This window comes from Manis javanica, chromosome 2 (genome assembly GCF_040802235.1).
Source record: "Manis javanica isolate MJ-LG chromosome 2, MJ_LKY, whole genome shotgun sequence".
Taxonomy (NCBI): Eukaryota; Metazoa; Chordata; class Mammalia; order Pholidota; family Manidae; genus Manis; species Manis javanica.
This window is the reverse complement of record NC_133157.1, coordinates 219119439-219144747: the sequence shown is the minus strand read 5'-3', so window position 1 is coordinate 219144747 and position 25309 is coordinate 219119439. Positions and strand designations below refer to the sequence as shown.

The following is a 25309-nucleotide window of genomic DNA, read 5'->3' as shown; positions in this document are numbered from 1 at the left end:
TGGCACTGTGGAGACCCTAGGCCTGGGTCAGGTGCGCTGGTTCAGCCTTGACCATGTGCATCCCTGGCTGTGTGGCTGAGGGGAGGTCAGCCTCTCTGAACCTCAGTCCTGCCCCGTAGAATGGGGATAATGAGCCCTGGTCCACTGGGAGGTGGAGGATTGCATGAGACAGTGCTGTGGAGAGCGGCCTGGAGCCCAGGCCTGGTGCGCTCTGCAGTCTGAGGGCCCTGCCCAGGACTGTTCCTGGCTGCCTTTCAAAATCCCTTCAGGTGCCTTCCAAGCACTTGAGCCAAGGATTTCTGCCTTCTCTCTACCCCAGTGTTTACTATTTGCAGCATGCATTTAGGCTCACCCATTTGTGGGGCACCTGCCATGTCCCAGGCTGGGGGTTGCAGCCTTGAACATGACACTGTCCTCTCTGAGCAGCTCAGAGCTCATCACTCAGACTGTGGCTTAAGTGCTCTATTTATCTATTACCTTGCTTTTTACTTTTAAAACTTCTATAAGCTTATTGTAGAAAATTAGAAAGTATATAAGTGATTTTTTAAAAACTTTAACAGTCTGTATTTTGGTGTATTTCCTTCTAGCCTGGCTGGTTGTTCTCCCATTCGCTCACTCATAAATAATGTCTACCCATTAGTAACAAAATTACGTACATCCTGGATAGTTGTGTATCCCACTCTTTAGAATTTAATGTTCATTATGAGCATTTTCCCGTGTCATTCAAAATTCTTTGAAAATATGATGTGGAGTGGCTGTCTTGAATTTCTTTGTGGGATATGTCACGATTTGCCCACTACAGAACATGCAGGTGGTTTCTGGAACTTACTGTTATAAATATCTCCATGTTACCTGTGTTTGGGCACAATTCGTGTCTGTGTGTGGAGGTTATGAAGGCAGGATCTGGGGGAGAAGCCCTGTAGAAGTTACGAGGGCGCGTCTTGGTTCCCTGCTGGTGGCACTGTGTGTTCTCCACCAGCCGTTCACCAGGCCCCAGCCTGTGTGCCCTCTCACATGTCTGTGTGTCAGAAGTGGTTTGTGCACAGGCCTGGGGCTGAGAGCCAGGCTCTCTGGAAACCTACGAGCAGAACTGTAAGCACAAATTTCCGGAGAAAGGCCACTTTGCAGGCCCGCAGATGCGTAGGCCCAGAAACACTTGTCTGACTCCTTGGGTAACCTTGTTTGCCCTCCCACAGCTTGCGCTGCCCTGCTGCCGAGGCCCCTGATGGTTTTGTGATTTCAATGCAGGTGCTGGCCCCCTCCCAGTCTGCACTGCATGGCTGAGCCCTCCATTGTGTGACAGTCGTCCCGGGTCACATCTGCTTGTCTTTGCCTTGCCCCCCAGGAGTCCAGGGCCTGTCCTCCCACCTAACAAAGCTGGACAACTGTGGGCACTTGGGAAACACGTGCAGTTCATAGCAGATGCCAAGTGCAGGTGCCACCCTCCACTGCTCAGTCCTTCAGGTTGTGCGGGAGAGCTGGGCAGTGTTCACTTACCACAGTCCTCAGCCCTTTGCTGTATATGTAAATGGGAAAGTAGCCTTATTTATTCAGGCTCCACCCAGCTCTTTGTGTGCCTGTGAGCTGAGACCTTGGTCCCCAGAAGTTCTCTGTTAAATTCCCTCCTGAAAGCATAACAGGAATCAAGAACCACAGGTCTGTTGGGAAGTAGTTTCAATAAAGCCCGGAAGATGTAGTGTGGCCCCCAATGACGGGGTTGCTGCTGCTGTGGCAGGGCCTCATGCCTCATTATCTGGGTCCCAGTGCTTGCAGTGGGGCCAACTCCGTGGCGCTGCTTAAATGCTGAAATGAATGAGAAAGAAATCGATGAATGACTTTGGGATCGTGCTCTCCTCTGTAATGAGGTCCGGGGCAGGCAGCAGGCAGTCTGGCCTCTGCTTCCCGCACGCCAGTGGGCAAGTTGCTTGTCTTCTCTCAGCCTCAGCTTCCTCAACGGAGGACTGGGGACTACCAACCCCTTTTTGCATAAATGGTAGGATTGTTGTGTGATAAGCAGGAAATGCACTGAAAACAACATGGTCTCAAGTAGGGAAAAGGCATCACTGTGTCTCTCTTTGAGAAGCATTTGGGGTTCCTTCCAAATAAAGCATTTCATGGAAATCAATAAAATATCAATTGACAGTATTCATGAGAGATTTTCATTGATGAACCAATGTTCTGCTTTGTTAAATTTCTGTCTCATGTTTTGTTTGTTAGAACAGTTCTCTTCGGTTATTACTTTGCCTGCTTGATCATGGAGAAACCCTTTCTTGGGCTCCAGAGAGGGACTTGTTTCTGTGACCTCTGTCTTGCGGGGTTCCGTCCTTGCTGCAGCAGTGTCACCTTGGCCTCCCGCCTGCCTTTCTCGTCTCCTCCCAGTAGGGGAGTCTTGCTGTAAAGAGAAGGAATAGGGTGGGGGAGAGCAGAGGGGTGGAGATCGAGAGAGATTCTTATTTTGTTTTAAGATGGGAGAAATTGTAATTGCATGTAGAGAGCAAAAGAGAGGGAAGAAGCGATGATCTGGAAGAAGAGGTGAAAGTTACTGGAAAGTGTCATTTGTTTGGGGGGATTGGGGTTTGGTACACACAGGCCATTGTATTGCCCTTGGTCCAGTGGCCTTCCAGGGTGAGGGCTGCGGGCACAGTCTTCCCAGATGCAGACTAAGGGTGCATTGACTTGAGAGAACTTAAAAGCAGTAACAATGTTAAAATGTTGGTCTGCTTTTTATTATTTCCAGGAGCTGCCAATTCTAAACAATGTTGGTAATAAAAATACTGCCTGCCCCGAGTAGGGCCACCCCCACTGATCCCCACCCTGCACACCTCCTGGGTCACCTCTGGAGCCAGTCCTCATTCTAGCAGGAGCCAGGAGCAGCAGGATACAGGGCTGAGGACCCAGGCGTATCTGCAGGTGTGGGGAAGCTCCTGAGGCTGGCTTCCTGCTACTTCAAGTGAGACAGGAAGCACGGTCAGTAGCCGAACGTGAGGGGGGCCGAGGAGAGAGGAGGGGTGTGAAATACTGGTTCACCATCCACAGAGCACGAATGGCCTAGAGATGGAGGATTGCTTTATGTTTGCACAGCCTTGATGGAGAGGCTGTGGCCTGGGGACCTCGTATGATTTCTAGGTGGCGTTAAGAGTCCCCGTGAGGCTGGCAATGAGAGCGTTGAGGGGAGCCAGTCAGCGTGAGTGTAGATTTTCAGCTGTTTAGCTGGGCGGGTGGAGGCACATGGTCGGCGGGGGAATTGTTCTAGTGACTCACTGAGTGCTTACTTTGTTCCCACTGCTGAGTGCCTACTGTGTTTATGTGCTGAGTAGGCTCATTACTTGCATTTCCTATTGAATTCCCACAACTGAGGGACTATTATTGTTCCAGGATCACCCAGCTTTACAGCATTTAGGGACTGGGGCTGGGAATTGAACCTGAGTTTGTCTGGCTTCAAAGCCATTGTCCTTTCCATCATACCAATTCTTCCTTTCAGTGTTAGAAAAAAATCTAGCTTTTAATTGTTATTGGATCCTAGATTTAATGTTCCCATATGCGCCTGTAATTTTGTCAGACTCAAAAATGATTTTTTTCCACTATGTTTTCCTGCCTAATATAATGGGATGAGCATTATAGACGATTAGTACACATTTGTGAATGGTGACAATGCTCTAAATAGAATTTGGTGGCTTAAAAAGCAATGGATTCCATCTCTCTTGTTCTTAGTTCCTGTGCAGCCAGTGAAAGGTGTCTTAGCTCTTGAGAAATACTATTTTGGCCAATTTTTCCTTGCATTTAATTTGAGAGAGTCTACCTAGAATAGTTAATTGCTGTCAGTGTGGTTCATTCATTTGAAGGTTGGATTTAAGTTTCCAAGTTCCACATGTGGTTTTTACTTTGTGTGTTAGTACTGGAATCCAGGTTGTTGAGTAGATTTGGGTGATAGGGAGGCCCACATTAGACACTGTCCCAGGGACTGAGGACTTGAAATACTGAAGAAAGAACTTCCTGGCACCTGGGGCCACCTGAAGTGAGATGTGTGCTGCCTGGCATGGAGGTGTTTCCAAGAGGGGCACTGCTGGAGGCTGGTGATTGCTTGAAAGGCCAGCCTTCAGTATTTTTCTTTGGAAGTAATCACTGTGTTTATATGAAGATGAAATAACTTATTTTGCTTTTTTTTCTTACAGAAAACACGGCTATCTTCATGTGTAAATGTTGTAACCTCTTCTCACCAAGTCAATCTGAACTCCTCTCCCATGTCTCTGAGAAGCACGCAGAAGAAGGGGTCAATGTCGATGAGATCATCATTCCTCTTAAGCCTCTGAGTACTCCTGAACCCAGCAACCCAAGCAAAATAGGAGATGGTAAGGGGCCTGGGTTCTGGTGAGGGTGCCATGCCCACGGGCGTGCCTATTGCTAGCAATGTTGCTGATTTGCTCTCAAATTCTTGGATGCCAGGTTTCTATTTAGTGGGCATAGAAACCTAAAGAATCCAAATTTCCACCCCAGAAGTCACAATAATTGTCCAACTTTACATCTGCTCAAGTAAGATAGTGTCTTTGAAGTCCTGTACCTGGCCCTTTGTAAGTTCTTCTCTAATGCCTGGTTGGTAGATGAAAGAATGAATGAGTGAGTGAATGAATGAATGAGTAAATGGAGGGAGAGAGGGAGGGAGGGAAGAAGGGAGGAAGGAAGGAAGGAAGGATGGATTTGATTTGCATTTCCCTGATGACTAGCGATGTGGAGCATCTTTTCATGCATGTGTTGGCCATATGTACGTCTTCTTTGGGAAAATGTCTATTCAGGTCTTTTACCCATTTTTTAAATCAGGTTTATATGGTAGATTCTTAGTGACCAACATAAGTCCCCTCCCGCTCCTCTTCCCCAAAGCAAAGAGGATCAAATGTGTACTCTCAGCTGGTACGTGAGTTTGTGTAACTTCCCACGCAGTCCTGGGGACAAGACAGACCTGTGCTAACAAATGCCAGGACACCACCAGTGTGAGCTGATGGCGATGATGATACAGATCCCACTGGCTCCTCCTCATTTGCCATTACTAGTTTCGAGTCCTAGATTTTCTCAGTTTTCATACTATGCCACTATCAGTAACTTTAACTTCTAATTTCTTAACAGCTTAATCCTGTCAGGTATATTTCTCCAAACACCCTGAGAATGACCACAGAGCTTGTTAACTCTGTGGAAGGAAGGAAGGAAGGAAGGAGGTGGCAGCATCCCTTGCTGTCAGGCAGGTATGCGTTTAACCAGCTCTAGCGCCTACTAGCTGTGCTACCAAAGCAAATGATACAGCTTCTCTAAGCCTCCCCCTGCTTATCCGAAAAATGCCCATTACCGGGGAGGTGCTGAGAATTAAGTTGAAGCATATACCTACAGTGCCTAGGATGATACCTGGCACAGAGAAGACAATAAAGGGAAACTGTTATTATAACATGTATGGTTAGTAAAAAGTAGATATAATCTTAGAAATAGCATTTCTGAACCAATCACATGAACCTGGAACAAGGATTCCAGTTGCAAAGCTTTGGCTTACACAGAATCCTTCCAGTTCACAGTCAGTGTGCAGAGTGAGACGCACTTGTCTGCAGTGTTCAGACATCTCCCACTGAATGGGTTCTGATGCGCAGGTGGATAGGTTAGAGAAATCATGCAGGCACTGTAATTAGGTCCCCACAGACAAAGAAAATATATAGGACAGGACAGAGAGCTGCAAACACGAGTTAGAAAAAGCCCCCACATTTATATGGTGAGGGACAACAGCCAGTCTCCTGCACAAAAGCAGTCTGTGGCCCTCGTGTCCTATCGCAGGACTCATTAGCCCCTCCAATAAGCCTGTTGCTCTTCCTGGGAATACGCAGACTGGCATTTCTAAACAGGCTGGCTTATTGATCATCTGTCTGACACCATCAGCAAGGAGAAACTGCAGACACAAAATGTTTTGGTTAACAAGCTCTGTGGTCATTCCCAGGTGCTTGGAGAAATACACCTGCCAGGATTAAGTTGTTAAGAAGTTAGAAGTTACTGATAGTGGCATAGTATGAAAACTGAGAAAATCTAGGACTCGAAACTAGTAATGGCAAATGAGGAGGAGCCAGTGGGATCTGTATCATCATCGCCATCAGCTCACACTGGTGGTGTCCTGGCATTTGTTAGCACAGGTCTGTCTTGTCCCCAGGACTGCGTGGGAAGTTACACCAACTCACGTACCAGCTGAGAGTACACATTTGATCCTCTTTGCTTTGGGGAAGAGGAGCGGGAGGGGACTTATATTGGCCACTAAGAATCTACCATATAAACCTGATTTAAAAAATGGGTAAAAGACCTGAATAGACATTTTCCCAAAGAAGACATACATATGGCCAACACATGCATGAAAAGATGCTCCACATCGCTAGTCATCAGGGAAATGCAAACAAATCCACAGTGAGATATCACCTCACACCCATGAGAATGCTTACATCAAAAAGGCAAGGTAACCAGTGTTGGTGAGGATGCAGGGGAAAGGGAACCCTTTACACTGTTGGTGGGAATGTAAATTGGTACAGCTCCTATGGAAAACAGTGTGGAGGTTCCTCAGAAAATTAGAAGTCGAACTCCTATATGATCCAGCAACTCTACTGGCAGGCATGTGTCCAAAGGCAATGAAATCAGTTTCTCAAAGGGATACTGGCACCACCATGTTCATCGCAGCATTATTCACATAGACGACCTAAGTGTCTCTTGACAGATGAATGGATTCAGAGAATGTGACACACACACACACACACACACACACACAGGAATATTATTCAGCTACAAAAAAAGGAAATACTGCCATTTGTGACATGGAGGACATTATGCTAAGTAAAATAAGCCAGACACAAATACGATCTCAACAGACTTTCAGATGAATAAATTCTGGGGATATAATATACAGCATGGTGACAATACTGTATTGTACACTTGAAGTTTCCTAAGAGAGTACATCTTAAATGTTCTACCACAAAAAAAAAAAAATGGTTACTGTGTGAGATTATGGATGCATTAATTAGCTTGATTGTGTCAAACATTCACAGTGTACATGTATATTAAATCATCTTGTTGTACATCTTTAAGAAACCACATTGTGCAACTGAAATATATACAGTTTTTGTTTGTCAGCCATGCCTTAGTAATGCTGGGGATAAAAAGAATCTACCGTGTACTAGGGGCCTCAAAGTTCAGCCACCCCTCCGTCTGCTGCCCAGTCTGGGCGTGAGTAAGGCTCATCCGTCAGTCCAACTGGGGAAACCTCCATGATGTCCACATTCCACCCCCATGATTTAGATGCCTTGGCTTTCCAAAGGCTGTAGCTTTACAGACACATGGAACCAAAGCTGAGGTCAAGAACTTTGAATATTTGTTCCCCGTGCCTCTGGGGCTGAACCTCTACAGACCCAGAAAAATAGATGATCTCTTGTAAAATTCATATGGTGTTAGAAGTCATATGGATTAACATGTAAAGAATTTTGAGAAAGTTTATTATGAAGCTTTTGATTCTATTTTATTCAGCTTTGACTAAAATGATTTCCTTTTTACCAAAATGAAATGTGAATAAGAGATAAAATAATTTGAATTTTTCATTTCACTTTTAAATAATAAATGAATAAATGATGATAAAGTAGCTAGAACCTCATGTGGAATTATGTGTGTCGGTCTTGTATAAATAAGGTACACATTGGCTGACTTGTGTTGTCTCCCTCCTAACCTATGTTAGTGAAAGATAATACTGTCCACTCAGGAGGTCATCCTGGACTCCCGTCTTCTGAAGGTCACCTCCTCTTGGTCTCCTGCAGCCAGCCCCACCATGCCCATCACCCACCTTGTCACTGTTCTACAGCCATGGGTCTGGTGCTCTGCCTGGGAAGCTCCTTGTAGATGCCATTGACTAGCTCACCCCTGCATGTTCATAAGACTTACTCAGCTTGTATTTGCCCCAGGACAGATCCCTGCACCCCGGTGGGCTTAGAGGAGCTTCTCGGGGATCCTGTGACCCCACAGATACATCTCAGTTATTTTTCTGGAAGTGCTTTCATTGTCTCTGTCTGCTTTGGAAAAATGTCTTTTCAGGTCCTCTACCCAATTTTACTCTGGTTGTTGGCTTTTTTTTTTTAATGAGTTGTATGAATTCTTTATTTCTTATTTAAGTCTATATACTTGGATGATTTCAGTCCTTATAAATTGATTATGACTTGATTTATGGCCTAATGTGTTGTTGATGGTGAAGAATGTTCCATATGCAGCTGAGAATTTGTGTTCTGCTGCTGTTGGGTGGTATCCTGCATATATGAGTTAGGTTTTGTTGGTTTGCAGTGTTGTTCGTGTTTTCTGTTTCCTTGCCAATGCCCAGATTTTATAACTGAGGAATACGTATCTTAGAGACTAGAGGAGTTAAAGCAGTATCTTCCAGGTTACCTAATTAGTAAGTGGGAGAGTGGATTTGGGCCTGGCTGATCGGATGGTAGTTGCACGTTCCTGTGGTACTCTGAGTATAGTCAAATTCTTAACCACTGAACTACTTTTTTTTTTTTTTTTTGAGAGGTCATCTCTCATATTTATTGATCAAATGGTTGTTAACAACAATAAAATTCAGTATAGGGGGGTCAATGCTCAATGTACAATCATTAATCCATCTCAAGCCTAATTCTCGTCAGTCTCCAATCTTCTGAAGCATAACAAACAAGTTCTTACATGGTGAACGAATTCTTGCACAGTGAATAAATTCTTACATGGTGAACAGTACAAGGGCAGTCATCACAGAAACTTTCGGTTTTGATCATGCATTATGACCTATAAACAATCAGGTCAAATATGAATATTCGTTTGATTTTTGTACTTGATTTATATGTTGATCCCACATTTCTCCTATTATTATTATTATTTTTATTTTTAATAAAATGCTGAAGTGGTAGGTAGATGCAAGATAAAGGTAGAAAACATAGTTTAGTGCTGTAAGAGGGCAAATGTAGATGATCAGATGATCAGGTGTGTGCCTATGGACTAAGTATTAATCCAGGCTAGACAAGGGCAGCAAGACATCCACGGATGCAGAAGATTTCTCTCAAAGCAGGGGGGGTGAGGTTCTGAGCCTCACCTCTGTTGATCCCCAAATTCTCACCTGATGGCCCCCCTGCGACTGTGCCTGTCTTAGGCACAGTCTGTTCCTCCCTTGAGGAATCTTACCCGTCTGGCTAACCAGTCATCTTCCAGGGCCATACAGGGAAGTGTAAAGTTGGTAAGTGAGAGAGAAGCCATATTGTTTGCAAAGGTTAGCTTTTTACTTCTTTGCACATTTATGCCCTGTGGCTTCTATGCCCAGCACTTGTCTCGAGGTATCTTTACCACCTGGAGGAATTATGATACTCGGTAAATTCGATCTGAGGCACGAATTCTATTTAAGGGTTGTAATTAGGAAGGAAGAAGAAAAGCTATAGATGTAGCATATGAAGGAAACATGGGAGGATTGATTATTTCTTTGACATATCTTCTTGTAGAGTACCTTAAGTATGTATAGGTTTTAAACTACTAACTAATTTGCACACACATATTAACATAATAGGAATACGGTGACATAAACAAAGCAAATCTATAATTACCATCCATCTCCAGTGAAGCCAAGAAAACCATTTAGGCACCCTAGGCATTTGTGAAAATTTATCTATGATATGATGGATATTGTCCAACTGTACTTGAACCATCAGACAAATTAAAGCAGCCCATTTCTGGGATCTGTTCACATCCCATATGTTCTTTTAACCATAGATAGTCTATAGTCATGAGATTTTGGAGTGCTACAACTTGCACCCCTCCCAACTCCTGGTTGAGTTCCAACAGTACAGATCCGGTCAAATTCGTTGTCTCACTGTATGCACATGCCAGCCTAGACATCTCCCTCCTCATTCCTATGGCAAGTCCAGGAGACGGTGGGCTGGATGCAGCCACAAACGCAGCATCGTCCGGATCCCTGAACCACTGAACTACTTTTAAAAATTATTTTCCTTTACTAATTTACTTTTGACTTAAATTTTTCTTGAATACATTTTCTCTCTTCTTTTTTGTGTATATAGATTAGTTCACTGTGTACTTTAATTAAACTCAGACTCTTAATATGAGAAAATTTCTTCAGAAGTCTTTCATTAAGAACTCCACGTCCTTCATTTTTCTCTCTGTGCAAGTCCATAAAATTCAAGGCATCTAGAAGCTTAGTTTCTCTCTAATGATTTCCATTCAGGTTTAACCTTCACAATTTATTTTAAGTTGAGAAATACTTAAAATGGTTTAATGAAACCATTAACTGAGTAGTAATTGATTTATTATTTTTGTCTCCTTTTATTACATGAAGTTTCTTAAATCCTTTGGTTTATTTTACAGCCTTTTAATCTTTTTTGCTCCTGTAGGAAGTAGTCTGGAAAAGAACCTTTCATTTTCTCCCATCATCCTAATCAAATCTGGCTGTGGTCCAAGAAAAAATTACCTAATGGACCAAGTTCATTCTCACTCTTGTGCATGAGTATGAGCATGTGTGTAAGAATGAATGCGTGTGAGTGTTGGTTTGTGTGAGTAGTGGATGAGTGTGTGTGTGTGTGCACGTTTGTGCATCCTGACAGAGGCTGGGCAGCTGGGCTTGCTGTGGAGGAATTCACTGGGTCTTCAAGAGCCTACCTGAGCTGCCCTCCTGCAGGACTCAGCCTGCTCCACAGCCATGGAGGCCCTGTGGTGACCTGGGCAAGTGGTTTTCGTCATCTACCCTTTTTTTTCTGGCTCTGAGACCAGTACATCTTATTACATGTGTACACCTACTGTGTGTTTTGCACTCAGTGGCCCTCTCCCTTTATATTCATGTGTTGTTGTCTTGCACTGAGGCTTGTACCTTGGGGACATTATCACCATTTTCCTGCAGAGCTTGGAATAGAGGTCACAATGTGTTATTTCTTTGCTCTGATAATAACAGAATTGACACAGATTTCACTGACTCTGAGGCGAACAGATTTGAATTCAAATCCTAACTCTGCCCCTCTTATTAGTCTGTGTCTTGGGGCAAATGATTAATCTTCTTAGGCCTCAGTGTTCTCCTTTGTAGAGTGGAAATGTACGACGTGCTTAGCTTGGTGCCTGAGACATACATCCTAGTAATTGTCAGTTGCTGCTATTTACATGGCATTCCCGCGTTAGTGCTGATGAGACCGCAGGGAGCAGGCTTGGGGTGTCTTCGGCCGCCCCAGTGCCTTGCATTCCTTACCGGGCCGGCTATGCTCTGTAAAGGGTCTGCAAAGAGCACGCTGCATCCCCATAAACTAAAAGGCTCACTCCCTCATTTCTGATGACAAGTAATTTGTTGCCTTCCTGTTGCTCTGGGCTTGTTGGATACATGAACGTCAGGGAGATTGATTGATTTGATGCTGGTGTTTCAGGGTTCCTAGGATCTTGAGTCGGGGTGACGAGAGGTTGAGCTGCAGAGTGAGAATCCTCGCCAGCCGGCCTGCCCCGGGTCTGAGGCACGGTGAGACGTGTATGCCCCCAGTTCCCCACTGGCTTTCCTTGAAGAAATCAAGGAAAATGGGCTCTAATGAACAAGAATGGATATATATGGAGGAATCTCATGATTTAGCAGTGTAGATGGGCTGGGAAGCTAATTGTTTCTGCAATGAGATGGTTCAAGCCAGAATATTAATGAATATGGCCATAATAATAAATAATTGCCACTTATCGATTACACCCTAAGTTCTGTGCTCAGCATTTTGATGGATTGCTTTTATTAAGAGTGACTTTATAAAATAGAGGCAGTTTGGGGTTTTTCGCATTAGAAACTGAGACATGGCAGGTTTTGAACTCAGGTCACCCTAACTCCCATCTGGTGTTCTCTGCATGACCATATTGGCCCCATTGGTGTGTCAAGAACTGACCTGAGGGCCACACGACTCAGCAGGAAGATCTGGGAAGAAGGAAACCCAGGTCCAGGCTTCACGAGCTTAGCAGTAAATTCTGGAAAATGTGCCAAGTCCCTTGACCCTTTAGTGTCTCATTTCTTCTCCTGTTAAGGAAATTACATTTGCTACATCCATCTCTCCAGGTTTTTATGAGGATAAAATGATACAATAACTGGGGAAGACCCTCACAGACTTGAGTGATGTACAAATAAAGGGCTTACAATATTAGATTTTTTATAACATTGAGCTATTTTTTTTCATAATGTGCACATTGTCTTTTGATTGAATTAAAAACCTTTGGCTGATTCTTTCTGTCCCTTGCTAGTTGTGGCCTTGGATCTGCAAGGACAATTTCTAGCTGTGAGGAAGTTGTCCCCAAATTGGATTGGGGACAGGGCTGAGAGGTATTGTGGCTTGCCTCGTCCTTTCTTTTGGAACCTTGGGACATAGTAAATAACTTGTTTTCCAAATCCTTCTTTCCTATTGTTAAACAACTGATCAACATCTATTTATTTATTAAGAAGGTATTTATTAAGTGTCTACTACATAACCTGTCAGGAAACTAAAAGGCCAGCTCAGACCTCAGGGTATATGATATAAGGTGGGGAAAAGAAAAACATGGGGACAGTGTTGGCCAGCTTGAATGCCATACGTTTACTTCACCCTTAAGTGTGAGACAAGCCGAGGAGATGTCCAAGCTGCTGAAATGACTGGGGCACCCTCCTGAAGGAGGCACTGAGATTTGAACTGGGCCCAAGATGCCATGATTGAATTGGGACTTGGGGGCTTACTGGGGATACAAGAGGTAGTCACAGGCAAGGACAGTAGTCTAGGTAAGTAAAAAGAGACAGGGATTTTACCTGTGCATATTTAGAGAGGTCTAGAACATTGTCCTGAGCAGGTGAGAGAGAGCTGGGCTGTGTGTGTGTGTACATGTATGTACGTGCGCAGGCGTGTGTAGGATTAAACCACACAATACAGGGCCTGGCAAGCCAGGTCTGAGAGTTGTGAGGCAAAGTCATCAACATGGGAGACTCTAGAGGGAGAGAAAGGCAGCGAGACAAGGCTGGAGACAGAGAAAGACTGGAGCAGAAGGCCAGGCCTGGAGTCCATGCACACAGGTCTAGGGGACTCCATTAAGTGCTTTGATTTGGAGGTAACAGGATTTTCCTTGCCTCGTTCCAAGATTCTCAGCTCATCTATAAAATTTGGGTAGTTGGCAGCATCAACTCATTTTCAGTGCTTAAATTATTCCAAGTTCATTTATGAATATTTCATTGTCAGCTAACTAATTGGTCTTGAGAATCTGAATTATGGATGTGGCAAGATGTAAGAGTAGTTTTGTCACCATTGTGTTAGAGGTTTTCCAAAGCTTTCAGGGCAGATTTCATGTTTCTTCCTTGACAGCCAGGTTGCGCACTGCTCGTCAGCCCAATTCACCAAGATTTATTGGGTGTGTGCTGTGCAAGGCACCAGGTTAGGTGCTTGGGGGATAACAGCCAGGACAGGAACCCTGCGTTCAGGGTGTCCCCAGCCCGTGGGAAGACAGACCCACAGAAAACTCTCGTGCCTGACCCACTTTGCTGCGCCCCCAGTGTGCGCCAAGCTGAGTGTCACTTGCTGGGGCTTTGCGGCCGCTATCGCGTGCCCTGGCACAACTTTTTAGTGAGAACGCTGCGTGCCCTGCTGCACAAAGTTTGCCGAACTCAAGGTGAAGTTCCCCACAAGCTGCTAGGTCTGCCCAAGACTGCCAACCCCACTTACAAATTCAGGGGACCTCCAAGGACTCCCTCAGGTTCAATAGTGTGCTAAAGTCATAAAACTCAGAACACACTATTCTTATGATTACAGTTTTTTGCAGAAAGGGTTCAGGTCAGAACCAGCCAAGGGAGAGAGTGGGTGGAGTACCAGACCCCTTCGGGCCTCCTCCTCCCCTGGGGAGTCCTGGATGCCGTTGCCTTCTTGTGAATTCAGTATCTCCAGCCAGGGAAGCTCACTCCAGCCTTTGGTGTCCAGAGCCTTTATGGGGCTCCGAGGCATCCCGTGTGTCTGTCTGAGAGTGTCTGGTTCATCCTGGTAGCTCAGACTCCTACGTCTCTTCCCCTACTTTCTCCAGAGGTCAGGATCGACCTGGTGTGTGGCCGAGCCCATCATGAAGCACACAGTCAGACTGTGGGGTGGCCAGAGCCCCCAAGAAAAAAGGCACTGCTATCAGACAGGACGTTTTGGGGGCCTTGGGGTCACCCCTGTAGCTGAGGGCAGAGGCCACACCTCCCGTTGGGTGGAGTCGCCTTACTGCGCAGCTGCACTCACAGAGCATTTCAGAGGAGGAGCTGGTGTCTGCCTGCAGCCAGCGTGCAGAGCCCCTCTGTAGGGTTGGCTTCCGTGAGCTCTTGTGCAACATGTTTTACTGCACAGCCAACATGACATGCGGTGAGAGTTTTATAGCCTCTATGAATTCTGCTTCTCTGCTTATTAATTGCTGCTTCAGTAAGTTGCACAGTGCATGCTGTTGTAAACAATAAGGAGAAACGCTTTAATGAGTGAGGTAAATGGTGTGTCCTGACTGGGTCCATTCTTTCCCTTACAACCTGTCTAGCCTCCCCTATACCTTGGCCAGGCCTCATATCCACATAGCTTTTGTTCTCCTTGGTAACAAAGTGGTGGCAAGTGGACTGAAGGCTTGTGCCTCGTTGGTTTGATCGGTCTCTCTGTTGCTTCCTGTTGTTACGCACTGTCCCCCTGGTCCCCTGGGCTCTTCAGCATGCCTGACTAGCTGGGGGTGAGGCTACCTGCACGTGGTGCTGGCCGCCCCAGCCAGGAAAGCTCTGGTTTGGCTCTCGGTTGAGGTTGACCCTCCCTTGGCGCTATAGCTCAGGAGGACCTCTGCTCCTGCAGGGCCCCCTCTCCTCTCCGGCCCCATCCTGGTGCGTGATCTCCCTGAGTTCTTGGGGACGCTGTGCCAGACTCCTTTGTCCTCGGCCCACATTGTCACGCTGCACTTCCCCTGCATTATCAGCTAACTAATTGGTCTTGAGAATCTGAATTATGGATGTGGCAAGATGTAAGAGTAAAACCCCTGCAGACTCTGCTCCAGAACCATCCTGCCCTCCCCTGCGATCGCTCTGATTGGGAGCAGAGGTGGCCTACATGAAGGTCCTCACAGTAGTAACAGCAGCCTGGTGATGCCTTCCTGTGCAGCCTTTGTCTTTCAGAGAGCAGGGAGGGACCTTGCAGACATCATTATTCTGCAGATGACTCTTCCCCTGCCCCAGGATGTTGCTGGAACCTAGGACCACTGCTTCTACTCTGACGTTCAGATTCAACGCGGACTCCCGCGATGCTGTGTCTTAGCCAGACAGATGACCTTCTAACGCGGGGATGTCAGCCAGGCTGTGCTGGCTTCCTCCTTGGCCTCTCCGGGTCACATCACCCAAGCCCCTCCCCCTTATTCCCTTCTTCATCCTGAGATGACTGCCTTAAAAATGAATGCTAATTAAGAAGAAATACAAGTTGAAAAAAGATTTGAAACTTGGTCTAAAGCAGCTCTGATCCTGACATTTAAATCACTAGGTCGCTAGGAAACTTGAAAAATATTATTATTGTCTTTAGTTCTATAATTTGTGACTTCAGATTATAATTATTTTTTCTGTATTTCACAGAACAATTTGGCTCTAATAATTATGATGCCTTGAAGTAATCTGAATAGTTGTGTAACTCATTAAGAGTATGAAAAGCTAAGCAGCCTTTGAGAGTCCCTTGCAAAGAAGTGCTTAATCATTTCCGAGAACTGGATTTAGGTGGAAATGGTGGTTCACATGGAGCTGAATTTGTGAACTGGGGGCTAATGGTCACAACTCAAAAGCCATCCCCACTTAGAAAAGAAGGATATGCAAAGGTTCTGAAAAATGACATTTTAAAATCAGAAAACTACCAAATTGGTAATATATTAGCATAGAGATGCAAAGATTTTAGCACTAAAGATATTGTTTGCAGCTGTTAATTTCTGGAACTGTTTCAAACCTTTTGTTTTTAATAAACCACAGAACGGAACCTAGTCCCACATTTGGAAGCTGAGTGTATGCCCTGCACTGTCTCCTCATGTGACTATATTGTGCCCTCTTGTTTCCGTGATAGAGTTTTTGGTCATGAAGAGGAAGAGAGGCAGGCCTAAGGGGTCCACGAAGAAGCCCAGCGCTGAAGAGGAGCTGGCAGAGAACCTCGTTAGCCTGAGTGCGGACAGTCCGCTGGCCCCGGAGGCGGAGAGCAGCCTGGTCCCCAGCAGCCTGGAGTGCCCCAAGTGCTGCCGGAAGTTCTCCAACGCGCGCCAGCTGCGGAAGCACATCTGCATCATTGTGCTGAATCTGGGCGAGGAGGAGGGGGAAACAGGTACCCAGTGCGCAGGGCGGGGCGTGGTGTTCCCGAGGAAGAGACGCCCTTACTGATGCCCCTTCCTAGTGGGTCCCTCATGTACTCACACACTCTCACCTGTCTGGGCAAGTGCTCATTCCTCTGAGGCTCTCTGATGATCTGAACTGAATGTGTCACCCGGTCGGTGGTGCCCAGGGAGTGCGGCCGTGGGGGTATGTTAGCAGATGCTGTGCGGGTTGCGGAGAGGGTAAAACCCAGGCTCTGCTGTCCCTGTGCTTCCTTGCTGGGTGAGATGGTGGGGTTTTAAATTGCAAGATGTTAAGTCCTCAGTGGGAGACAGCGTTCTGATGGGAGGGCAGGAGTGAGCCCGGCGTCACAGTTTGGGTGGCATTTGGATGAATGGAGGGAGGGGGTCTTCGTGGATGGAGAGGGCCACATGGGTGGAAGTGCAGTTGTTAAGTTGCTCAAGGCGCTGTGAGCCTTGAGGTGGCTGAGGACCAGGTTGCGGCAGGTACTCCTGAAGAAGGCAAAACTGTCCGGTGCTTTTTCCACATAAGACCTTGGCTAGGCTTCAGCTCAGAAACAGCTTCCGAAGGAGGCTAAGGAGTGTGAATGTGAGCAGGGGGTGATGTTGCTGTGGAGTAGTAGGGCTCCTAGGGGGACTGAAATAGCAAGACTCCCTGGGAGGGGAGGGCCGCCTCTGTAGGCCGTGCTGTTTGGTTTTCACACCATTTAGAAGTCTTCAAACTGTGCCTAAGATACTGAGTTCTTACTGTGTTTTGTACTGTGCCAAACATGTTACATGGAAGACAGCTCTGGTTAAGAACATAGGGTCTGGAATACGGCTGCCTGGGTTTGAATCCCAACTCTAGCACTTACATCTTTTTGTCTCTGTTTCCTCATCTGTAAAGTAGGAATAAAAACCAGCACTATCTCATTATTCCTGGGAGCCAGGACTTGTAAAGTGCTTGGAACAGTGCCTGCCATGTCAAAAGCACCAAAGAAATGTTGGCCATGACTGTCATTTGTGGAAATATGGAAATGGTGCTGTTGTCATCTTCCTATTTTATAGAGGACACTGAGAAATTAAGTAATTTGTCCAGGGCCCTTTGGTTAGAAAGGGAATATAGGCTTCGAATACCAATTCTTAAATCCTATAAACTAAGCACCTCCTAACAGCAAAGCAAGACCCTTGTTGTTCAAAATCCTAGCATAGATAGGGTAAGTCATCGAGTAACTCACTACCAGAGAGTCACCAAACATCTAGGTTGCTGGCCAAGGCTCAATGCCAACGACTGTGTAATCGCAGAAAATATAACATGTTGCTCTTTCTTTTGAAGAACTGCTCTCAGGTGGCTGTGTGAGCCCTTGAGGCTGCAGGGGCTGATGGACTCGGACAAGGCAGGTCAGGAGGAGGCCGCTTCCCCAAAGGGCGTGACCACCTCTGGGGCCATGCAGGCCGGGAACACTGTCGTTTCAGAGGAATCAACATCTTGTTTCAGAGCCTAATGCATTTTTGGCAAATAATTTTAGAAATGAGATGGTTGAGGGGGGAAGGATTAGGACATACCTGCCCTGACCCTGAAGGGCTGAGGTCCGGGGGGGTGTTAGCCTCTGAACCTGGGTCATGGCGTCATGCCCCCCCACTCTCTCTCTCACTCCCTCTCCCTCTCTCTCTTCTTCTTGCTCCCCCTTTCCCTCTCTCCCTCTTTCTTTCTCTCTATGCAGACTTGTGTACACCCCCCACTCTCTCTTTCTTGCACAGATAGTTTTCTACAGTTTGCACATTGGTCACATTTTAATCAGAGGGGCAGCTCTAGCCATCAAGACAGCTCTGTCTTCCCCAGCCCCCAGCTCCCACTCTGCTGTCCCTCCATCCCACCTGCAACCCCTGATATGTCCTGCAGTTCTGTCACTTTAAGAATGTCGTATCATCTGAATCACACAGTATATGACCTTTTAGGATTGGCTTAGATAACCCTCTCTCAGACCCAGTTTCATAATTTTATAATTGGGGAAGTTCAGGTCCAGAAGTAATGATTATGTGGAGTCACACCACTCACGTGAGGTAGGGTTGTGGTACCATCCCCATCTCCTGACCCCTACCCTGTGGCCAGCCCTGCTGTGCCATGTTCCTGTCTTAAAACCAGTCTAATTTCTACTTCATGGGGGTAGATTTTATTCATTTCAGTGTATGTCTGTCAGCTTTCTCTAACCTTATAAGAATTGAAAGTTTCACACTGTGTGGTTCCAGTGTTTATTTTCTGTTCTGTAATTAATTAGGCAACCTCTTTAGCAATTGCAGACAGTCCCTTCCAGTAAGGGGATCAGCTTCTTCCCATAATAAACTGTAGAGAAAATGCTCTTGTATTCCGCTGATTTGAATGACCTGAATAGACTTATTTTACAAATACTGAATAGAAAGGTAGATGCTCTGGGTGTTTTTCCCTTTCTGGCCGCTGTTGAAGCCTCTAAAATATGCAGAAATGACCTTATGCCCAACTGCCTTATGGCTGATGTCTGTGTGATTGCTCCACATTTCCTAGTTGCCAAGCACAATATTACAATTTGGAAAATTCTTACATAATGTTTTAATACATGCTCTGTAAAGAGCAGTTCAGTGACATTTCAAACAATTGACTTGGACTTTTTAGCTTGTTAGAACAATTAGAAGAAAACAAAATAAGCATTTTCTCTACACTGAACCATGGCAAGTTAAAATAATACTTTTGATATGTCTTCAACATTTATTTTATTCTGCCTTTAAATAGTAAAAGAAACCAGGAAAAGATGTATTTTTTATGCCATTATGTGGAACAGCTGGTGTTTTTGAAAAACATTTCGAAGCCTGCAGAAATCAATATGTCCACTTTATAAAAGTGACTTCTGAACCTTTCAAAGCTTGTTATTTCTAGGGTTGTTTCATGCAAGCAGGGTTGCAAAAATCTCTTATTCTTCCTGTTAAATCCTTCCCAAAGAAGACAGGCATTTATTTTAAGATCTTACCTAAGATGTACCTCTAGTCTTCATGAAGATTTTTTACAACAGTGTTTCAAATGCCTTCAGCTTTATTTATGTCAGCAAAACAACTGACTTGATTATAGCTGCTGTGATTGAGAACTGTTTTGAGTGAGCGGTGTTTGCAGGTGGAAGTGTAGTGGCACGTCAGTCTCTGAATGGAGCACTTTACTCTCTGCCGAGATGCAAAAGTGTGATACCTGTTGATTCTGCTGCCTTGTAAACCGTCATTTTACTTTTGCATCAGTCAATTGAGTGGCATCCCAAGGCCACTGGGTGCGGTGGTCTTTTTCGTTCCTTCATTCCTTCGTTCCTTCCTTCCTTCCCTCCTTCCTTTCTCCCTTCCTCCCCATGTCCTCATGCTTGGACATGTGGCATTTGTCCTGGCACAGTTCATGTTCCCTCTCTGACTCCTCTCTCTCCCCTTTCTTGCCTTCTGCATCTTCAGCTGCTCCGCTCTTCTGGTTATCACGTAACTGCCCCTATCCCATCAGTCAGTGTGGCCAGGTTATGTCTGTGTAACAAGCCTCCCCCATTGCCGTGGCCTAGCAGAACCATACTGTCTCTCTGCTTGGTCCTGCACATCCACTGCAGGTCCTCAGGTGGCTCTGCTCACTTCAGGACCCAGGTGGAGAGGGCAGCAGCCATCCTGAGCAAAGGTGGCCACCCTGCGGGTGGACAGGACAGCCCTGGGTGGCTCCCCTCAGCCCAGATGTGACACCACATGCAGTTCATTGGCCAGAACTGATCTCTTGGCCCCACTGACTTCCAGGGACCAGGAAGTGTAGCCCTGCTGAGTATCCAGGGAGGGGGAGAATGGGAATGTTTGGTGACTGTCACCAGTGACTACTGCATGGTTCCTACCAGTTTCCACGGATTCACCCACCAGCTGTGCTCTTCCAGGGTTCTCCTCTGTGACCTAGAAGTGTCTTCCTTGCCCAGACCTCTCCTGAGCTCGGGACCTGTATTTCAGTCTGGGTGTCTACAGGCAGTTTAAGGGCTGTCCATATTCCATCTTGGTGACTGGCCCTGTCATCCAGTTGTCTCAGCCAGAAACCTCTTGCTCACCTGTCATGTACAGTCACTCACCACAGGAAGGTGACTTCCTGCTACCTATCTCTCCAACCCTTCTCTCCATCCATGCTGCCATTCTTGTGGGTCAGCCACCACCATCTTTCACAAGGACTCTGAAAACAGCTCTGTCAGCCCTTCCACCCCAGTCTGTGCTCTGTGTGTACCAGTGACATGCACACATACCTCAGATAAATATTTATTTATTGACTAGTAAGTTGCATTTTTAAAATTGAATAAGCATACAGAGTTCTTATTATGGGCCTACTACTATTCTGAGTATCTTATAAGGATTAATTAATTTCCTCTTCATGAAGACCTATGAGGTAGTTACTGCTTTTGTCCCCATTTCACAGATTAGGGAACTGAGGCAAGCATCCTTTCCAGTGTCACACAGTCGTGAGTGGTGGACCTGGGATGGGAACTCAGGCATTTTGGCTCAGCTCATATATTGCTGTATGAATATGTTGTAGTGTTAATGAAACATACATAAAATACAAAGTTCAAAAAGATGTGGTAAGAAAGGTAAAGAGGGATTCCATTATTTTCTTCTGAAACATCAGTGGATTGTTTTCTGCATGCTCCGCCTGTGCGCCTTCCGTCTTGGAAACCGCAGCTCTCCCTCCCATTACAGCCATCTTTCCGAAGTGCAACACGGTTACCTCCCTTCCCTGAAGACAGCCCACAGCGGGTCAGAGACAGACCACGTCCCTTAGGAACCTGCTAGGTCCTTTACATGACCTGGAGCTGACCCCCTCTGTACCCTGATTTCTTACCCTCCCACGTAGCCCACCTGTGCCTCTCTTAACAACCTTCCAGGGGCCCCAGTACTCTGTGCTCTCCGTCTCTCGTACGTGCATTGCATTGTTCTTGCTGGGTTCGCCCACTTCCCCGTGTCCTCTGAGTCCCTGCTCTCATCTGCAGCTGCTGAGCTGGGGCCCCTTGCATCCCTCCTCCGTGGCACATCCATCCCTTCTCCGTGGGATGCTGCAACCTTCTCATGGGTCAGCAAATTCCTGCTCATCCTCAAATCGCAGCCTCAGTCCCGGCCTGCAGGCTCGGCTCGGTGTGCCTTTCCTCGTTCTAGGCCCCTGCGTCCCAGCAGCCCAGCTTCTCCCACCGTGCTCACCGTGTGTTGGAATTGGCAGTTTTTGTGTTTGTCTCCCCAGAAGCCGATAGCTCAGTGGGCAGAAGCCCATCCTTTCACCAGCGCCTGGTGCCCTCCAGGCAGCACAGAATCGTTCACCGCTCCCTGTTCTGAGCTACACTCCGCTCCTTGGTGGATTTGGCGTAAACAGACCGCGTAACTTACTTTGAGTGGCTGTCCTTTCACTTCTGACTCCAGTGTTTAGAGTAAGGCCTGGCACACAGTGAGGCTCAGTGAGAATCTTCTGACTGAATGTACAAGTGCTCACAGAGCAGAAACCAGGACTGTGCAGTGTCTAATAGCTGGGACACTCAGAGCCAGTTGTTCTGTAGCTTCACTTACATTTCTGTAGGGACTGGGTCTGACGGCATGGATGTGGCCCAGGTGTGTGCTGCTGGCTGGCTGTCTGTATGTATCTCTGCCCATTCATTGTTGGACTCTGCAGTCGCTCTGCCTCTTTTCTTCTTCTGCCCTGCTCTTCACATGTTGGGTTTCACTCTTCATTTTCTACACCTGCATTTGACGGTTACCTATGCAAATTACATCTCATTTGCTGGTGCTACTCAGTCATTGAACCAGACCCCTGAGTCACCCTTAATTCCTCCTTTGTCTCACACCCAAACTTAATAGTCACCAGGTCCTGCCGACTTCCTCCAGCAGTTGGGGAGTCCTCGGGCCCCTCCGGCCTGTCTCCTGCCTTGGGTCTGTGCTTCTCGTCTCTCGTGCGGCCTGTTTGCAGCAGCCTTCGGATCGTTGCTCCCCTTCTAGACTTGCTGCCCCAGCCCGCCCTTCACGGAGTGGGGTCAGATGCAAAGGTGACATGTCACTGTCCTGTGAACGTCCTCCCGTGGCGTCCCCCACTTTCAGGGAAGGCTCTCACCCTGTCTTGGGCCTGGACTGATTCATCTTGGGCTGCTGCCTCTGCATGCTTTTGCCCTGCTTGTCCCGTGGATTCTTTGGTGCAGGCAGCTTTTTCTTTTTAGAGGGCCTACCTTAACCTCATAAGCCAGCTAAACTAGCTCTTTTTCATCCTTCAAGGTCAGCACCTGTAGTGTAGACAGTGCTGGTAAGTGTCCGCTGTGTGAAAATACCTGCGTGTGACCATTATTACACCAACAGCTTCTGATACTGCAAATAACGTTCAGATATATGATAACAAGATACATTATCAGAGTTGTTCAGGGAGGGACAAAAGTGTGGGACATGCAGCCCTGAGCCCATGTGGAGCCCCAGGAGGCCCCAGAGAAGGGCACTGGGTGAGCAAACTCTGAGGTATGAATCAGGCTGCTGAGGTTCACAGATGGATGTGTTTCCAGACTTCCCGAGGTGAGCTAGTCCAGACCTTCCCATAGATCCGAAGAATCCCAGACCCGGGGCAGTGGGACCGTAATGCTTGCTGGCCCCGGTGGGCCTCCAGGGTGACGCCGCCTCCGCTTACTGTGCCGGCTGTGGTCAGGGCTGAGCACCCGTCCTGGTCCCCCTGCTGGATGCGCACCACTTAGCCAAGGAAATGGAGCCCCTGCTGGGAGAAGGAAGCCGCCTGAGGCCAGCTGTGGTGACGTCAGTCCAGGTCTCTCAACCCAGTTCTCCACCCTGCCCTGGCCCAGTGTCCCCTGAATTAAAACCTCCAATTGTGTTGGTAATTGAGTCTGCCTGGGGACACATGACATAAGTAGAACAGAGCTGGTGCCGTATGTCCTGTTCTCTCTGTTACTGACTTGCTGAGGCTCTTAGGTGAATAAGGACACTCAGTGCCTTTTTCCTGGTTGGGGAAGAGGAGAGAGAAAGAACCAGCGAATTCCCCCCAAGCAGGACTCTATGCTAGGGCTTTCGATGGAAGACTTTCTCGTCCAGCATCTTGGAGGCCAGCCTGGGCTGTGCTGCCTCTCAGTCAGTGACACATGGGGGAAGCATTTCCGTGGCCAGGAAGCGGAGGGAGCAGCCCCGTTGTGTTGTTGCCATCCAAACTTCAGTGGGCACAGTGGGCTTTTACTGTAATGAATGGTTTTTCCCAAGACAAGTAACTGCTATGCATTATGGCCCCCATTTTGAAAAGGAGCACCCCCTTACTGTGACAAGCCCTGATTGCTGGGAAGTACTGGAGCTGATGCCCCGAGGCCCAGAGCCTCCAAAGCCAGGCTTCCTGCTCGGCCTGGTGCTTCCACGTTGCCCAGGAGGCTGGCGAAAGCACAGGGCCGAGACTCCCTCCTCCGCTTACGGGCTTGTGCTCTTGTCGGCACCAAGCCAGGTGTGGGGGTCAAAGCCGAGTAAGATGAACCTCTTCCCTTGAGCAGCTCAGTCTGGGGAGAAGGACAGAGAGGTGAATAAATAGCGAAAGATGATGAGGGGCCAACCAAATGCAGAGGCAGGACCGGTGTGGGGTGCATCCTGGAGGGCTTCCTGGGTGGGCAGGGTGAGGCGGTGGCTGTAGAATCCACGTCTAAGGACGGCCTGGCGTTTGCTGGGGAGGAGATGTGATAAGCGTTTCCTTCATGAGGACACATGCAGAAGCAGGTTCTGCAGGCCTGGGAACGTGGTGAGGAAGGGGGTCCTTGGAAGACAGAGGCCACGTGCCTCCCATAGCTGTGAGTCTGGGGGGACACTGCTGGAAGCTGGCGTTCGCCTGGACTTCCTTCGGAGCAAGAGAGACAGGAAGAGGTGAGAAAGCCTGAGGGGAAGAGCGAAAGTAAGAGGGTTGCATATTCAGCAGGTTAGGTAGAGCTATTGTGGGCTAATAGGTTTCCTAAACTGCTGTCTTAGCAGTGTGGGATGCCGGGCCCCAGAATATATCCCTTATCGGTCTGCTCTTCTGACAGCTGTTCTGGGCTTCTTATTAATGTGGCTGATATCACTTTGCTCTCTGGGGTGTTCTGAGATTTAATTCGTTCTTGGGCAATTTGGAATAGGTACTTGAGAATATCGGTACAGTGTTAATTATAAAGTAAGGCATGGGAACTAATTCCCACAAATGTGTGACTGCACCTACCTTGTTTGAATGTTGGTGCCTGTAGGGGCTCTGTGAACTCCTGCAGCGAGTTCAAGGGTTAAAACACAGACACGAGCCCTACCCACTAAGCATGTAGTTTGGAAAATGGAGCCACATCTCTCCCAGAGAAGCCCCTCTTGGGCAGGAAGGGGTGGTGAACAAAGAGTACAGAGATTTTGAGGTAAAAGGAACTCACGTGAGAGATTTTTGCATCAGATGGGTGTTTTTCTCAGTAAGGCTGGAGAAGCTTATTAGAAATAGGGTGTGTGGTATGTTCAATTCAGGGCTAATGAAAATGGGAATAGTTTTGAACCCTTGCTCTAGGATCACTCATTAATTCATAAGAAACATTCATTGAGCACCTACTGTTTGTGTACCAGGCATGTGATGGTTGCTGGCTATGTGATGTCAAATGAATGGAAGTTTGCCCAGTAAAGATGTTCAGAGTTTAATAGGCTAGGCAGGAAAATGATACTGACACTTTGGGGTAAATGTGATGAGTACCCAGAGGGGTTACATGGAGTCTTAGGAGAGCTCAGAGAAGGTGCTTTGGAAGCAGCCTGGGAGAACCAGGTGGTGGTTGAGGAGGGCTGGGGTAGGGGTTTGCAGGCCGCATGGACCTTGTATTCTACAGAGTAGAGTTAGAAGTGGAGGGAGAGGAGGGCAGGAGATGGGAAATGCCAGCACTGGCAGAGGGAATAACATTCCTTGAGGCCCAGAGGAGCATGCTGGCCACATGTGGTCAGTGGGAGATGGTGTAGGGCGCTAGCA

The 25309-nt window shown here is 47.1% G+C and overlaps 1 protein-coding gene across 4 annotated transcripts in view; it reads left to right on the top strand.

Moving 5' to 3' along the window:
- The window catches only part of ZFAT (zinc finger and AT-hook domain containing), a 204245-nt gene that overhangs the window by 31925 nt on the left and 147011 nt on the right, over positions 1-25309 (top strand). For 3 of the 4 annotated variants that reach the window (XM_073230174.1, XM_073230175.1, XM_073230173.1), the window contains 2 exons: positions 4173-4349; positions 16083-16334. In XM_073230174.1, the coding sequence (XP_073086275.1) occupies positions 4173-4349; positions 16083-16334 (429 nt within the window). Of the gene's footprint in view, positions 1-4172; positions 4350-14353; positions 14379-16082; positions 16335-25309 lie in introns of those variants that run through there. The other variant, XM_073230177.1, reaches the window with a different exon arrangement.